Raw genomic sequence first — 17,389 nt, 5'->3', positions numbered from 1 at the left:
GTCCAGGAACATGCCTTTTGTTCGACATGGAAAAGAGAGAAAGCCTAGCATCGCATTGGTTCTCTGTATAGATGCAGCATAAATATGTGTCAACATGAGGAGATCTGGACTGTAACAGTTATTAGGTAAATTTTACAGCCTCAAGTTTATCTATCATAAGTTATCATATCTTGAGACTGTGACCTCATGGTTATACCTTCTGCATGGTTTCTGTAGTTCTATAGTTTCCAACTGATGGGATGAATTCTCTATAACCAATAAAAAAATCTGATGTACATTCATTTAATGTACACTTGATGAGTACTGATTTTGTACCAGGCATCAATCTAGATACTGGGGGTTTAAGATCACTAAAACATGGCCCTAATTTGGGGATGTTATGTTTTCCATTGAAGGGGTTTCATTTGTAACTGAGTAATTAGTAGAGCAGGATAAACAGCATAGGAGAGGCATGTACAAAGTGCTACAGGAACATAGATGAAGGAGTGACTAACTTTATTTGGACAAGTTCAGAAAAGCTCCACAGAGGAGTGACACCTTGGGAGGCATCTCAAGGGTAACAGGATTACAGGGCTGCAGGAGGAGCCAGAGACGTTCTCCTGGTGGGAACAGGCATATGGCCTGCTTAGGGCACCCTGCTCCATGCTTAGGGCGTGCTCCAGCATGCTGGAGGGAGGAAGCAGAAGGCATGGCTGAAATGTTACCTAGGGCTCTGTTTGTGATGGGACTGAGTACCGTTCCTAAGTCTGTGACCTCTGTCCTGCCTCTGTCCTTTGGCATCTGTTCTGATTGGTAACACTGGGTATAGTATTAAAAATATTTAGCAAGCAGTATGGCACAGATCAGATCAGCCAGAAGGAGTGGGGACTGGAGATCCTTTCCTTTTGGTTGATGGAGGATGGTGTCTGCCAGGGTTCCCAGAGATGAAGCCACAGCATCAGGGAGGGGGCCAGGATGACAGCCATTTATGAACCAGGTTGTAGGTATTTTTACTGTTTTAACATCCAGTGCAGCTGAATATCTACACTGACATCAAGCCAGTTCCCAAAGGGAATTAGGGGGTTGTACTTTAATTTCTCATCTCTTCTCCACCCCTTGAGCAAAGATGACTTCATCCCTTAAAGATGTCTTGAGTTACTTACCTTCCCCCTTCCCTACTGCAGAGTAAACTTTCTAAAAAGCAAAACTGATGAATTCCACTGCCCTGATTAAAACTTTTTTGGATGAAGTCCAAGGTCCTTACGGGGACCTGCCTGACATTCAAGATCTAGACCCTGTTGTCTTTTTAGCCTCACTCCCCATCATCGCCTCAGGCATTTACTCTCCAGTGCAGTTTTCACAGTGCCAGCCACCAGTGTACTCAAGAGATGAGGCGGTTTAAATGTTTGCTCTAGCAGACCTGTGGTAACATGCTTACCTGTGGCTAGCTGCCCACAGGCTGGCACAGCACCTTGCATGTAGTAGGTGCTTCTGTTGAACCCTGATAGACAGATTAGCCTGGCATTCTTCTTAGAAATGATATTGGGTTTTTTGTTTGTTTAGGTAACAGTTTTGAACCAACTCCTGAGTCAGTAAGGCTGAGGCATGAAGGGTGATAGACACTTCAGATGATGGCTATAGTCTGTAATTGAAGGGTAGTTGAATAAGTGAATGATGGATTTCATGTATGTTCAGGGTAGAGTTTGTTGTTAGGATCTTTGCATCCACATTATTAGCTGTAATGCAGTATCAGTGGTTTTTCCTAATACAAACAGTATTCTCATGTAATACTTATAAAATATAAAGTGTTAAATTTAAGTGAAGTTTGTAGAGCTCAGCACAGAGTAAACAAAATAAAAATGGACTCTGTCCTCATGAAGGTTATAGTCTAATGAGGGAATCAAATAATAAAATGTCCTCCATCTCTGCTTTCCATCCTCCATAATCACTTACCTGGACCAGAGCAGTAGACTCCACACTGGTCTCCCTGCCTGAGTACAAGTCCTTAAACTTACTCCACATGGGAGCTAGAGAGAGGTTTTACAAATTTGAATCAAGGCTTGTGTCTGTACTGCTTAATTCCATTCATGATTTCACATTGCAGTTACGATAAAATTTTAATTTCTTTCCATGTCTTCAAGGTCAAGTTTGATAGCACCCCTGGCTCTTTCTCCAGCCATTAATCAGGCCACTGTGCCCCTCTGTACCCCTGTGTGCCCCACTGTGCCCCACTGGGTCCACCAACCCTGGCCGTAAAGGCAGCCTTTGATTCCTCTAACCCCTGAGCTTCTTCCCTTGACAACTTCGGGCAGTTCTCTGGCTGCCCCCTTGGCTGGCCCTCTCTCATCCTTTGTATCTATCTACAGTTGGTCCCCCCCAACCCCCATCACTGTTATTCTTTATATTGAAGAACCTTTCCTAGCCCTTAACACAATTTATAATTATCTCTAAATTTGTTAAGGAGAAACGTTGTCTGAAATTAAGGTTTTCCTGTGCAGTTAAGAGCTAAGAGGAGAGGATTGGATCTTGAGACTTGCAATGCAGGCATCCTTTCTCCTGATTCCAAAGCGATACCTAATTAAATTACTTAGGGATAATTCCCAAGCCACTTGCAATCAGCAAAGGCATTCTCCCTACCAATTTTGGTCAGAATGATTACCTCTGCAAAATAGGGTGTGCTCTCCCTATTTTGCAGAGGTAACATTTGGAAGTTACAATGCATTAACAGAAGCCTAGGTGGTATTAGCCATACAGTTAGCCAAATCTGAATATAGTCAATTATCCAGAGGAAGCCTCTCTTTACAGATATGATAAGGTGAAGAGCAAGCATGAATAGTCATAAAAAATCAAATGCTGGATGAATAGGAAATTTTCAGACAACTCTGATCTAGGAAGAATGGATGGTTAGAAACCTAAGGTGTAAGAGAAAGGCAGGCTCTGTGAGTCCTCAAGATACATGTTTAGAGCAGATGCTACTGGAGGAACCAGAGACTGAGGGAGGTAAAGGAGTGGTGAGGGAGGACAGAGGGGTAGAGAGAGAGAGAGAGACAAAGAGACAGACAGAGAGAGAGAGAGACAGGAGACAGATGGAAGGGGAGGGAAAGGTGATATAAATCACACGATGCCAGGCCTTCCAAACTCTGTCAGGGTGTCAAGTACCTGGCATCCCTCCTGAGGAATCCTTGATGCTGTTGGAGGGAGGACTGGTTACAAAAGGCGAAGTGGCAGGTGACGGAGGGCCATCTGCTTTGATTAGACAGACCGTGTTTGTCTAGAAGATTATTGTTCCCTTCCCTGGGATTCCCATTGCTCCAAAGCATCTGATTTCCTCTTCCAACTCTCTTAGCAATAATTTATTGAAGTTGTACTTCTGGCCAACAGAAATAGTTTTGTTTTGTTTTGTTTTGTTTTTTGGCGAGAGGTGGTGCACGTATGTGCCTAGCAGTTTAGGAATGCAGGAACCAACATCCTCCTTACAAATTCTAAAACCTTTGAAAGAAACAATGCAACCAGTCCTTCCTACTGTAGGTTGCTCACTGATGTTGCTGTTTGTCTGCAGTTTGCCACGAGTCCTGCGCGGCCTGCTGGGGCCCCACAGAGAAGCACTGCTTGGCCTGCAGAGCCCCCCTCCAAGTGCTGAAAGAGGGCCGCTGTGAGAGCAGCTGTGGAGATGGGTTTTACAACAAGCAGGGGACCTGCAGTGGTAAGTGGCCAGCTTTGCATGCCAAAGCATCTTTTTTCTTCTGCATCTCTTGTTTTATTCAAACCGTAGCATCTGATAACTTTCTTTACTCAACAAATACGCAAGTGGCCGCTAACATTGGCAGTGTTGTAGTACTTTATAGAAACATGTTTTTATCACTGGCAGGATCCCCTTTGGCACCCCCATCCCCAACAGCTTGTTAGGTTGGGTTGCTCATTCTAGCTTGCAGGGGTGGAGGAAGACAGCAAGGCTCAGGCTGCTCGCTCTAAACCCCGCAGCTGTAGGGAGAGGAGTGGGGCTTCCTTTCTCCAGATCCCAAACTGTGCATCAGCCTAGCACCTCCTTCTAAATATACATGGAGACAAAGAAACTCAGGTCAGCTGGAGGCCAACCTGACTTCAGTTTCGTAGCTGTGACTTAAAGCCACAGCAGTGGCTGTACATTCTACCTTTAACACCACTGTATGAGTTAGCCCAGCTTAGGCTTCTTTGTGCTTTATAAACACTAACACATTGAGAATATCATTCAGCCATAAAAAAGAAAAAATCCTGCCATTTGCAACCACATGGACAGACCTAGAGGGTATTATGCTCAGTAAAATAAGCCAGGTGGAGAAAAACAAATACCATATGATTTCAATTATATGTTGAATCTAAACTCAAAACAAAACAAAATGAACAAAATAGTAGTAGACTCATAGACACTGAGGGGTGACTGGTAGTTACTGTTGGGGAAGGGTTGGGGTGTGTGTGTGTGGAAAGGGTGAGGGTGATAAAGGGGCACAAAATCTCAATCATAATGTAAATCAGTCACAGAGATATAGAGAATATAGTCAATATTCTGTAACATCTTTCTATGTTGAAAGATAGTAACTACACTAGTTGGGGTGAGGATTAAATAATGTAGATTACTGTTGAATATTGTTGTATACCTGAAACCAATATAATACTGTATATCAACTCTACTTCAATTAAAAAAAAATATCACCCCCAATATTAATTCATCAGGAGGCAGGAACATATTGGGAGGAAAAGCATAACCTTGTGCAAGTCAGTTTCCCATTTGTAAAATGGGGATAATAGTAGTAGCTGTGATAGACAGAATAAAGGCCTCTCAGAGATGTCTGTGTACTAATTGCTGGGGTTTGTGAATATGCTGCCTTAGGTGGCAAAAGGGGCTTTGCAGATATGATTAAGTAAAGGATCTGAGATAGAGGATATTATCCTGGATTATTGGGGTGGGCCGTGTAATCAATCACATGGGTCCTTAAATGAGGGAGTCAGGAGGGTTGGAGGCAGAAAAATAGAGCTGAGACAGAAGCAGAGGTCAGTGATGGTCACAGTGAAGCTCACAAAAGGCCATGAGCATGCAGGCATCCTGTGGCCCCTGGAAAATGACAAAGCAGCGTTTCCCCACAGGGCTTCTGGAGGGCAGGCAGGCCTGCTGATGCCTTGATTTTTGGGACTTCTGACCTCTAAAGATGTAAAATAATAATCTGTGTTGTTTTAAGCCACTGAATTTGTGGTACTCTGTTACAGCAGTAATGAGAAACACACAGCCACCCACCTCAGAAGGCTGTTCTGAGGACTGATAGATTTAATATATGCAAGGCATTTAGCACACTGCCTGGCACAGAGTAAGTGCTATTTAAGTTTTTGGTATTTAATCTTCACGACGATTTCATGAGATAGTTATTATTATTGTCCTTCTTTTCTAGATGAAGAAATAGAGAGGGTAAGACACTTGCCTAAGGGATTCAAGTCTTGGTCTTTGGCTTTACATGGTAACAGCCTCTGAACTGCTCTACTGCTTGCTGTAATGGGACACCTCCTCATGCACCCCTGCCTGTTTCTCTCTCTTCTCCTTCTCTGTTATCCTTCTAACCTCTCTCTTAGTCCTCTTCTCCCCCTTCCTCCTTGTCTTCCTGTCAGTCTTTAGGTCAGGCAGCTGTCCCCATGGACATTGCCAAGTGCCCAGGTAGGCACTTGATGGTGAAGAAAGGCTTGAGTTGGGTTTACTGTGATGGCCATACCTATAAAAAGGCTGAGATGACTTTCTTTTTTAATAACTCAGTCCATTAAATCAATAAAACTGTGCAGCCCGTAAACTTCCTTGAGTTACTGTACTCATTTTTTTTACTGAGCAGGGCACTAGCAAAAGTGAGACGGTCTTTGGGACTTGCCACATCCACTTGTCTTAGGGAAGAGAGAGAGCTGTTGGCAGCTGCTTGCTTAAAGCTATGCAGAGACCCCTCAGCATTGCTGGTGTGAAAAATCTCACTTGAATGGATGAGTCACAGGTCTTTGGTGTGGATTCAGGAAGAGAATGTCCAGGCTGCCAACAGCCTGAGCAATTTAATCTTTTTCTGTCAGCATCACTTTCCTGCTCAATTAAGCCAGATGTATTCTCTAAAGGTCAGCAGATGGCAAATTTGCACTAATCCCAAAGGCCTAAAGGCATTTAGACTTTAAGGACCCAAGGAGGCTGGCTGCTGTCACTGATGAGCAGTGATAGATACTGAGCTGCTGCCTCAGCAGCATTATCTGGATTGAGAAAGCAACTTTTGCTGAGAAAGTGTGTACTGAAAAGGAAGGATGGCTAGTGAGCCTTGAAGCAGTGAGGGTGGAAATCTGCTCGAGCTGAGAGCTTGAGTGAAGAAAGCCGAAGTTCCTCGAAGACCAGAAGAGTTAAAAAAGAAGGACTACAGGTGGCCCAGGGAGAGAGTATACATCTGAAATGCTATCTGTACACATTCTAAAATAAAGCATCAGAAAGAAAACTCCCAACAGGCCAACAGGTAATTACTGAACACCTGCCGTGTGCTTAGCACAATGCAAGACTTTGTGATGTCACTGGCATTGACTAGCTGGCCTTTTGATAAAGGCTAGAGTTTACACCCTTCATAAAATTTTTAGAATTTTCTAAGTTTGCCTCAAATGTCTTCAGAAATGTCCGTGTAAATACATTCTAAAACAATGTGAACCAAGCCACTGATTGGTATCAGAATGTTGAGACATCTGATGCTGATAATGCTGACTTATTTCCAGTTTAGGTCAGTACTATTTATGATAAAAACCGGCTGGTGTTGGTTTAATAATTTATAAACCAAGCAGCCCATATCTGTAGAAATCTCAAAGTCAAGTGTTGAGAAAAATCCAGCATAACCTGTTGTAAGTGGTATGCCCTGGCTGAAAGAAACGACAGCAACCAAGTTCATCTGTGGTACATGCTTTGAGTTTTACAAAAGTTATGTATAAAGGGTGAGGAAATTCAGAGGACAAAACCTCCTCATTCTTTAGCCTTTTAAGTATGTGTGCTATAATGAAGGGCTTTCTGATGCTAGCTAACGTAATAAATCAAAGCGAGCTCAGAGGTTTCTGTAGCTACTTCCTCTCTCTTCCTTCTTCCTTTCCTCTGCTTTTCTCTTGCCTTCCTTTCTTCCTTTTGTACCTATTTCCCTTCTCTGCCTAGGCAACTATTTTAACTTTTTATCTTTTCATTTTTATGGGCTCATATAAAATGGGCATTGTTGTTTTGAGTGTGTACATATATATTTTTCCTTAAATAATATCATGTTATAGAGTCCATGGTGTTCTCTTATCACTCAGCAATGTTTTAAGATTCACCCAGGTTGCTCTGTAGTCCAGTTCTTTGCCGCCTGCTGCTTCATAGTACCTGCTGGTCTGCAGCCCCGCAGCTCCGCCATCCGCTCCTGGCGGGGGGGGGGGGGTGAGCTCCCTCAGGTGCCTCCATCCCCACACTGTTGCTAGAGAGTGCTAGGGAGCAGCCCTTACAGCCTGTGGGGAAGGTGCCCCGGGAGATCTATGGGAGCAGAAATACTGGTTTCTTGACTAAGCAGCACCTACACACCAAGCATGAAGATTCTCTCACTGCCACATTCTTGCCGCCATATGACATTAACAAGCTTCAGATTTTTTTCTGGTCAACAGGTATATAGGGACATCCCATTTTAATTTGCATTTTTCTCATTGTTAATGAGTTTGAGAATGTTTTAAGTCCTGTTGGGCTTTTGAGTTTTCTCTTCTAAAAAATGCTTTTTAGTGTGTTTTTCCCATTGTTTTATTGGGCCTTGCTGCCTTTTTATTAGTGATTTTATGGAGTTCCTTGTATGTTACAAATATTGACTCTTGACAGTCTTATATATGCAAATATTTTTCCATTTTGTTATCTTTTAACTTCTAAGATGGCACCTTTTGTTGAAAAGCTCTTTAATTCATCATTTCTTACTTTAACATTTTGCTTTGGAATTTTTAAGAAGGCCTACTCTGCTCAGGTTTACACAAAAATTAACCTACATTTTCTTCTAGTAATTTGACAGTGTTATCTTAACTGAGGTTGTTGGTGCATCTGGATTCCACTTACATACATGGGTTTAAGTAGGAATCCAGTTTTCCCAATATTATCTAGTAACTCAATCTAACCTTTCTCCATTGACCTTTATTACATATTCAATTTCCACATGCACATATGTCCGTCTCTGAGCTATTCTAGTAGTCTAAATTTCTGTTCTTGTACCACTATCACATTGTTTTGTTTTATTATATTCACTAATTTGTATCGCTTTGCAGTATGCCTCATTACCAGATTGGGCAAATTCTTCCCTTTCTTCCTCATATTTTCATTTTTTTGAAGTTGACTTAGCTATTCATTAACTTTAAAGTGTGTTTATTGAATTCCTAATGGAGTTCATCTGCAATTTTTATCAATATCGTATTGAAGTTGCAGACTAATTCGGGGAGAAATGACATTCTTCTAATAATTTTGTTTAAATTTACAAGTTCCACTCTGTTACTTTAGGTGTGTCTTAAAATATTTGATTTGTAGCTTTTTATTGTTAGCTATTTCTAAAATTTTTTAATTTCTGCAGTTCTTTATTTTTGCATAAATACACTTAGCTTACATATTATTCAGTTTTGTTGCTATGTTACTTGTAGAATTGGAAACCTCAGATTTTATGGAGGGTGGGAGGGTGCTTTTCAGGTTCATCTTTTGTTTCTTTGTTCTAGCTATTTGTTGTCTACATCACCTGACATCTTTTTTTTTTTTGAGGGCATCTCTCATATTTATTGATCAAATGGTTGTTAACAACAATAAAATTCAGTATAGGGGGGTCAATGCTCAATGTACAATCATTAATCCATCTCAAGCCGCCTAATTCTCGTCAGTCTCCAATCTTCTGAAGCATAACGAACAAGTTCTTACATGGTGAATGAATTCTTACATTGTGAATAAATTCTTACATGGTGAACAGTGCAAGGGCATTCATCACAGAAACTTTTGGTTTTGATCACGCATTATGAACTATAAACAATCAGGTCAAATATGAATATTCGTTTGATTTTTATACTTGATTTATATGTTGATCCCACATTTCTCCCTTTATTATTATTATTATTATTATTTTTAATAAAATGCTGAAGTGGTAGGTAGATGCAAGATAAAGGTAGAAAACATAGTTTAGTGCTGTAAGAGGGCAAATGTAGATGATCAGGTGTGTGCCTATGGACTAAGTATTAATCCAAGCTAGACAAGGGCAGCAAAACCTCCACGGATGCAGAAGATTTCTCTCAAAGCAAGCAGGGGGGGTGAGGTTCTGAGCCTCACCTCTATTGATCCCCAATTTCTCACCTGATGGCCCCCCTGCGACTGTGCCTGTCTTAGGTTGTTCCTCCCTTGAGGAATCTTACCCGTCTCTAGCTAACCAGTCATCTTCCGGGGCCATACAGGGAAATGTAAAGTTGGTAAGTGAGAGAGAAGCCATATTGTTTGAAAAGGTTAGCTTTTTACTTCTTTGCAGATTTATGCCCTGTGGCTTCTATGCCCAGCACTTGTCTTGAGGTATCTTTACCACCTGGAGGAATTACAATACTCGGTAAATTCGATATGAGGCACGAATTCTATTTAAGGGTTGTAATTAGGAAGGAAGAAGAAAAGCTATAGAGGTAGCATATGGAAGAAAACATGGGAGGATTGATTATTTCTTTGACATATCTTCTTGTAGAGTACCTTAAGCATGTATAGGTTTTAAACTACCAACTAATTTGTGCTCACATATTAACATAATAGGAATACGGTGACATAAACAAAGCAAATCTATAATTACCATCCATCTCCAGTGAAGCCAAGAAAACCATTTAGGCACCCTAGGCATTTGCATCACCTGACATCTTTTTTTCTCAAGTTCTTGAATTGTTTTTCAGGAGGTTAGGATGGTATAGTGAATTAGAAAAACAGACAGAAAAAATCTCAGTAGTTCTGTATTCTTGAACCATTCATTCTCTGATAGTGAGAAGGGGTTGTTTTGCTTGTTTTTAAAGAATTTAACCAATGAGTGTAGACTAGGCTAAGTCACAGGCCAGCCCGCAGCTCCTCCAGCCTCATCTCCCAGAACAGGGGCCTTCCTCTGTTCTGTCCCAGGCTTGTCTCTCTGCCTGTACTTTTGAATGTTCACCTCCTTTTTTCTCCTAGGCATACTTTCAAAATTTATTCAAGCCCTTCTCTTTTTAAATACATTTCCCAGGGTCTATGTTTGCCTTGAGCTTTTATGATATTGAAGAGGCAGAGCATGTTTTTCTCCTTTCTTGTTTCCCTCTGTCTCCTTTCATTCACAGGTAGGAGCCTGTACAGGGACAGTTTACAGTCATGCCCTTCACTTTCATTTTGTCCAATGGTTGCAGCACAGATCACACATATCTCAAATGCTAACTGTAGTGGACCCTCTTCAGAATTTATTTTTCCTCTCTGCATTGTTAATGAATTCCTTCTTGAAACTCTGTCCCCCTTTGGCTTTTTAGTCACCAACTCCTGCTTTTTCTCCTTTCTCTGGATCATTTCTTCTTGGTCACCTTGGCTAATTTTTTTTTCATTATATGTTGGTGCTCTCCAGACACTTGACTACCTCTGTCTTGTCCCTCATGATTTTCCTGAATAAATAAACTAATCTCTGATTTCAACAACCACCTGTATGCGATGAACCCTCAGGCCTCTCTCCTGAGCTCCTGAACTATAAATGGAGCTGTTTTCTGGACTGTACTCATCCCAAACTGAGCCCATCTAAAACCCCCCACCTACTCCTCTTTTCACATTCCTTGAGTGGCACCCCATCTCCAAACCAGACTACCCCTCTCAAATCTGTCACCCCACTCACAGCCTTGAGTCAACTCCCATTTCCTTCCATGAGCATTGCCCCAACTTCCAAGTAGGCCCCAACTCTCCTTCCTCACCTCTCTAAATTACCCTCCAAAATGAAGCCAAAGGGATCTTATACACAAACATCAGCATATTTCTACTGTGTTTAAAACTTTGCAGAGGTTCCTGCTACCTTTCACAGGATGAGAATCTAGACTATTATAGAATCTAGCATACAGGTCTCCTTAATCTAGCTCTTCCCACTTTCCAGCTGAATAGAACTGCTCTTGCCCTGGACAGCTCAGGATTTTCCCAGGCTCTGGGCCACCTTGCTCTTCATCCAGAGTACATTCCCATCAGCTTGGCATGCTCTGACTCACTTTCTAAGTCAATGCTCAATTCATTCTTCTATGAATCCTTTCTTAACATTTCAGACCTTCTATCTTCTACACTACAGATATTTTTTTGGAATTTCCAGTGTGCCTATAGAGATCAATCTGAGTGATATGTTTACTGTTTCTAATATTGCATATGTCTGGCTCCCTCTGTTAAACTGATAAGCCCTTTAAAGTAGAGGCCAAATTGATGTGGCTTTTGTTTCTCTACTGTCTTGCACTCTACCTGACACAGAGCTTAAGAATGAATAAGTGAGTGAGTAGATCCTAGAAAATTGTGCAAATTTCAACATAGTTTTTGTAGTATGACCTTCTTAGTAGTACTCTGAATTTCTGAATTCTGTACCAGCATTGCGAGAAAAATACAGCATGAAATACCTGGGACAAACTTAAACTGAGAAGTTATTCTTTATTTATCTGACATTCAATTTAACTGGGCATCTGGTATTTTTATTTGTTAAATCTGGCAATCCTACCTCCAAGGCTGTTTTGACTTTAAATCCCATATTAAATTGGTTAAATGGTGGGTGTGCCTCAGAGTATTTTTATGCTTAGTTCAAAGAATCATTATTTGGTTCTCCTTCAACTGAAAAGAGAGAGTGCAGAGTACTTTGAAATGTTGGAACCGAGGAAATGTAGAACTCGGCTGAGCAGCCAGAGGATGCAAATACTATGTTGATACCAACTGTGCATGTTGTAAAAAATAGACTTGTCTACTTCCTTTGCTCACTATTGAGTTTCTTGATGGGTTTTCCTCTCCCTTAGCTTGTGATCAATCGTGTAAGAGTTGTGGCCCCAATAGTCCCAGATGTCTTACCTGTATTGAGAAGACAGTGTTGCATGATGGGAAATGCATTTCCGAATGCCCGGGTGGGTACTATGCTGATGCCACTGGAAAATGCAAAGGTAAGACATGGGTCATCGATGCCATCATCATCGTCGTCATCATCATTATCAAAAAGTACTTAACATATGTTCAGCTATACTTGGTGCTATATGCTGCTTGCTTATTTAGGAATTTGTATAATGGTGGAAAAATGTCAAATTAAAAATATTAAGTTTTCATTATAGAGCCTGTGTTGTATTTGGTATTTCACTGGGGGATATGGGTGGATTCTGAAGAACTAGAATGATTAAATAAAAGATTTAGGCATATTGACACGGGAAAGGCAGTATGTACAAGAAGACAAGTAATGACTCTATAGTATCTGACTATGCTGATGGGCAGTGACTGTAATGGGGCATGTGTGGGGACTTGATAATAGGGGGAGTCTAGTAACCATCATGTTGTTCAAGTAATCGTACATTCACGATACCAAAAAAAAAAGATTTAGGCATATTGATCATCATTAGAGATCATTTGGTCATTTGAAAATGCTAAGAACATCTTTAAGATCTTCATACAATCATTGTATACTATAAACCATCACTAACTCAGGTTGTAGGTGTGACAGAATCATTCCTTAGATGGCAGTTAAGAATCTGTATATATATAATATACATACATACAACAAAAAATAAAAATAAAAAGTAAACCAAGTTTGATGACTTGTAAAGCTGAAGTCTGTATCTATTGAAGATCTTATATGATCTTATATACTATTTACATATTGTTTCTTTTAGGCTTCTACAACTCAAACTATGCAACATTCCCACTGAAGACTTTATAAGCTTCTGCTTCTATGTGCTTGACCTGTGTCTTTCCTTGCAGGCAACTCTAGGAAACTGCTGCTGCCTGGGACACCTTGATTCCCCTTCTTCTCCCCCAAACAAGCACACATATTCCCTCTTCTACCTATAGTGTCTGTTAGTGGCAGAATATTTAGACCTGTCCCATAGTCTAATCTTATAAATCTCCCTTGTCTGCCAAACTGTTTACTTACCAAATGTTCATCCCTTTTCTTCAGCATCCTGCCCCTAAGGTTTTCATCCTATCTCCATATTCTCCTCTCCCAGCTCCTGACATTGTCCTCTGGACAGCATATCATTCCTGTGCCTTAGGATAGGCCAAGGCACTCTCTGCCTCTAGAGTCAGAGATATCTCACTGTTGCCATCCAGGACCAAGGCAGTGGAGATGTGTGCCTGACATTGTCATATCTAGTGGTAAGACTATTTGACATAATTCTTACTTCAAATCTTAGAAGATCTAAGCTAGAAGTGTCTGAAATGATCATTGAATCCAACCTCTCACTGTGCATATGCCAAGGAAACTAGGCCTGAACAGATCCAGACTGGTTAAGGGCATAGATAAGGAGGTGGACAAGCTGATCAAAATGCCAGTGCTCTCAACACCCAGACCCATGAAACTTTGTCTCCTCTTCCCTATTCAGGTAGGGAGTTTTAGGTTTGGACAGACCTCAGGCTAAACCCAGCTCTGCTACCAATTAGCAGTGTAATCTTGGATGAATTTTTTAACTTCCCAAGACCTCAGTTTTCTCATCTGTAAGATGTGATTAATAATGCCGACCTCATGATGTTGCTGTGAAGATAAACAGTGGCAATATGTATAAAACACTTAATGTTACAAATATGAAATAAAGGTTAGCTAATAAATAATAAGTAGAATGTGGAGAAAAGGTGGAGAAAGGGGCAACGTGTGCAGTTCTGTCATACAGCCACCTACTATCACATCTTTTCCCTTGATGTGATGCGACAGCTGAAGGGGGCTTGAGAATGACAGGAGGAGGCATCCCAGCACACAGGCAGCCCAGCCAGGAAGTATGTTCCTTGTTCGCCTCGGCCCACTGTGCCCCTTCTCACTGTCTTCCTCAGTGTGTCATAACTCGTGTGCCAGCTGCTCTGGACCCACGGCCTCTCACTGTGTGGCCTGCATCCACCCCCAGGCTCTGCGTCAAGGCCGCTGTCTGCCCAGCTGTGGAGAGGGCTTCTACCCTGACCATGGGGTCTGCAAAGGTACCACTTTTGTCCTTCTTAAGAGACTTTCCCATCACAAGGAAAGGTTTCAACTACCTTTATAGCACAGCTTTTCCTCTAGTGTATATCATATGGCTGTGCATATATGCTTTCTTTTTCATTGCCAAGGAATAATCTGAAAAATCACATTTGAATATTTGTGAAGACTCCCCAAAGTTCATGATTTTTCTGGCCATCCTTGAGAAGCATGTCATTTCCTTTCCCATGCATGGAAACCAACCATCCTCCTATTTCCTCCTTTTTCTGTTCTCCTAACATCGCTAATGTTTTTCTTAGTCTTCATTTTGTTTTCCCTGAAGGACTTTTTCAGTTAATGATACTGCTGAGCAAACTGAGAGTTACTAGCAATGCCTCTGGGCTGAGTAAAATGAAAACTTTAAATAGCTGTTTGCCAACAAGGCTTTGGGCTCACTGAGAGGACAGTATCATCTGAGCCTTTTCAAACTAGAACATTGGGAACAAACATGTTAATTAAGTGAAATTAATTTTATTTATTTAAATGTAGGGCAGCTTGGAAAAGAATTTGAGAATAGTTAAAAAATGCATTTAAAGCAGGGCAGTTGCAACAAATATTCTGAAAAAGGAAATTATAAAGAATAGGAGAGTTAATTATGTCAAAATATACGGATGAAATAGTTCATACTCTTTGGCTCTGATTTTCACCCATATCCAGGGAAAACAAGAAACTATGATGGATTGTCAAATTCTTATTGCTCTTCAAAAAGGTCCTTTTCCTTTTCTAGAAAAGCAGCCTTTCCTCACATAAATTCCAAGAGGAATTTGTTGCCTGGACGCCTATATAGTGGGTGGATGGATGACAGAATGGACAATAGCACAACAACATTTTTGCAAAAAATACAGTAATGGCCTCATATGAATGCTTCTTAAAATCTTCAATAGCAATTGAGAACATAATGTTAAATTGTCATTCAGTGACTGCACATCCCTGGAGAACCAAACCAATATTGTCTAGCTTACTGTTTTTTTCATGAGGTAGCCTTGCAGCCCTTACAAGACCAGGGAGGATATGACTAGTTAACATCACCCTCATTTTGTCTCTCTCAAATATTACATTGTTATCACCCTGTGCTTTGTATGTAGAGCACTAGAAAAACAATTTTCTCAAAGGATGTATCTGGTGGACTTTCTAACTGGTTTTGATTCAACTGGGGACAGTCCTTGGTTTCAGTGTGTATTGTTTTCTGCATTTTTATTCTGGTTGGCAGCTTGTCATTCCTCTTGCCTGAGCTGTTTGGGACCAGAGCCCTCTCACTGTGTCCAGTGTAAGGAGCCAGAGGAAGGACTGCAGGTTGAGCAGGTGTCTGGGGCAAACATCGCCTCTGGCAAGTGTCTGTCCCAGTGCAGAGCCCAGTTTTACTTGGAGAACACTGGGCTGTGTGAAGGTGAGTAAGCATGATTTGGAGAAACATCAGGTAGCTTCTAGTCTTACCTCTTGGGAGATCCTGTGAGGTGGGACCAAAGCCAGCAACCTTTATTTTTGCATTAGAATGGTTCCAGGAAGCTTATGGATGGAGCATAAGACTGGCATGCAGAAGAGTGGCCCCCACTGCTGGCCTCCTTCCCTTTGTGAATAATAGATGATCTTGGAGAGCTAGTTCCCTTCACCCCCTATCCCCAAAGTTGCACTCTCAGAAGTTCCAGGCAGGAAGTCTTTCAGGGACAGCATGAGTAGGTAAGAGAGACCCTGAGCTCATTGTAGAACTCCATTTATTATTTTTTCTAATTTATTACTAGTCTGCATATGAATTGGTCCCTTCAGGGAAAAATCTGGACTTCCGTCAAAATTTAGAAGTGATTCCTGCCATTGTCTTAGCATATCATCTGCAGAGAATTGATGCCATCCTGAACAATTTGACTCAACAGCTGGGTCATCTATGAGTGGTTGAGGACGTGAAGGGGAGATAAATATATATGTAATTATATAATTTCTTGGGATGTAGGGGAGGCCTCTCTCTGCTCCTATGAGAAACTGCCTTGCTGTTGGGTGAATTATTTGATTCTCAAGTTACTTGAAAAGAAAATTCATTACTCTTACTCTTCATTGTACACATACGTTCATTCAAGGAAATTTTGAACTTAAAAGAAGAGAAGTAATCTGCCCACCATCTCACCTAAACCCAATTGTCCTTATCATTTTGCTGCAATATGGCTAAGTCTCTTTTCTTATGCATAGCTTCTAGTTTTTAGTTTTGCAACATAACTGTAAGCATGCTGAGGATTCACTTTTGTCTCGTACAAATCCACTTATTCAATGGCTTCACTTTTGCATTGGAATACACCCTCACATGGAAATGCTTGATTTTAAGATTAGTTTGAAAGAGTGTGGACACAGTGAATCATATGGCATAGTAGAAAGTATGCAGAATTGGAATACAGGGACTCCAGGCCAGACACTTAAGCTCGCTGAGGCTTTGTGTTCACAGCATGACAGTAGGGATAATTATCTTTCACACAGGCTTTTTGCCAGGATGGAGGAGCATAGGAGTGTGAAAGTGCTTGGTGAATTGTAAAGCCGCTAAATCTCAGTCCGTATACTCAGGTGTTCAGGAACAATACAGAGGCAACTGTCTGCTCCCTGGGCTGTGGCTGGCTCCAGAGAGTTTATGTGATGCCTGGAAATCAGGAGAAGGATCTTTACTCTCTCTGTCCATATATGCGTCACCCAAACTCTCTGTGGCCCCTTAAACTCTTGTGGCTCTGTTTCCACAACCACTTATGAAATCTGGGGTTTGTTGCATTGAATCCATGTCTTCCCAAAGCACCTCACCACACAGCCTTCCCCTGTGATCCCAGGGACATCAAAAGGACTTCCTCCCAGGCCACTCAGCATGGTTACCATCTTCCTACCATTCTGAACACTATATTAAAAATGAAACAGGGAATTTGGAGAGGGATCAGAAAGGAGAAACAAAAATGATTAACATTTTAAAAGTTCAGTTCTAAGTAAAAATCAGTGGTCAGGGTTATTCAGCCAGAAAATAAAGTTACTGTTGATTAGGCACACACCAGGAGCCAGACACTGTGAAGGGAGTGCCTTCATTGTTTTCTCACTTAGTCCAAAACCAGTGGGGTCAGTGGGACAACTGTTTTAGAGCAGAAGAAACTGAGGCTTGAGGAATTTAAGGCTGTAACTTGCTGAGTCATGTAGCGAGCACAGGGTCCTGCAGGCAACTAAATCAGTCTGACTGCAATATCCATGTTTTAAAT

At 41.3% G+C, this 17,389-nt stretch overlaps 1 protein-coding gene across 5 annotated transcripts in view; it reads left to right on the top strand.

The window, feature by feature from the left end:
- Window positions 1-17,389, top strand: part of FRAS1 (Fraser extracellular matrix complex subunit 1) — a 445,842-nt gene that overhangs the window by 234,883 nt on the left and 193,570 nt on the right. For all 5 annotated transcript variants that reach the window (XM_073237418.1, XM_073237419.1, XM_073237416.1 and 2 more), the window contains 4 exons: window positions 3,539-3,682; window positions 11,992-12,132; window positions 14,000-14,140; window positions 15,388-15,564. In XM_073237418.1, coding sequence (XP_073093519.1) covers window positions 3,539-3,682; window positions 11,992-12,132; window positions 14,000-14,140; window positions 15,388-15,564 — 603 coding nt within the window. The remainder of the gene's footprint in view (window positions 1-3,538; window positions 3,683-11,991; window positions 12,133-13,999; window positions 14,141-15,387; window positions 15,565-17,389) is intronic.

The sequence above is a fragment of the Manis javanica genome, chromosome 5 (genome assembly GCF_040802235.1).
Source record: "Manis javanica isolate MJ-LG chromosome 5, MJ_LKY, whole genome shotgun sequence".
Taxonomy (NCBI): domain Eukaryota; kingdom Metazoa; phylum Chordata; class Mammalia; order Pholidota; family Manidae; genus Manis; species Manis javanica.
This window is presented reverse-complemented; position numbering and strand designations above follow the sequence as displayed.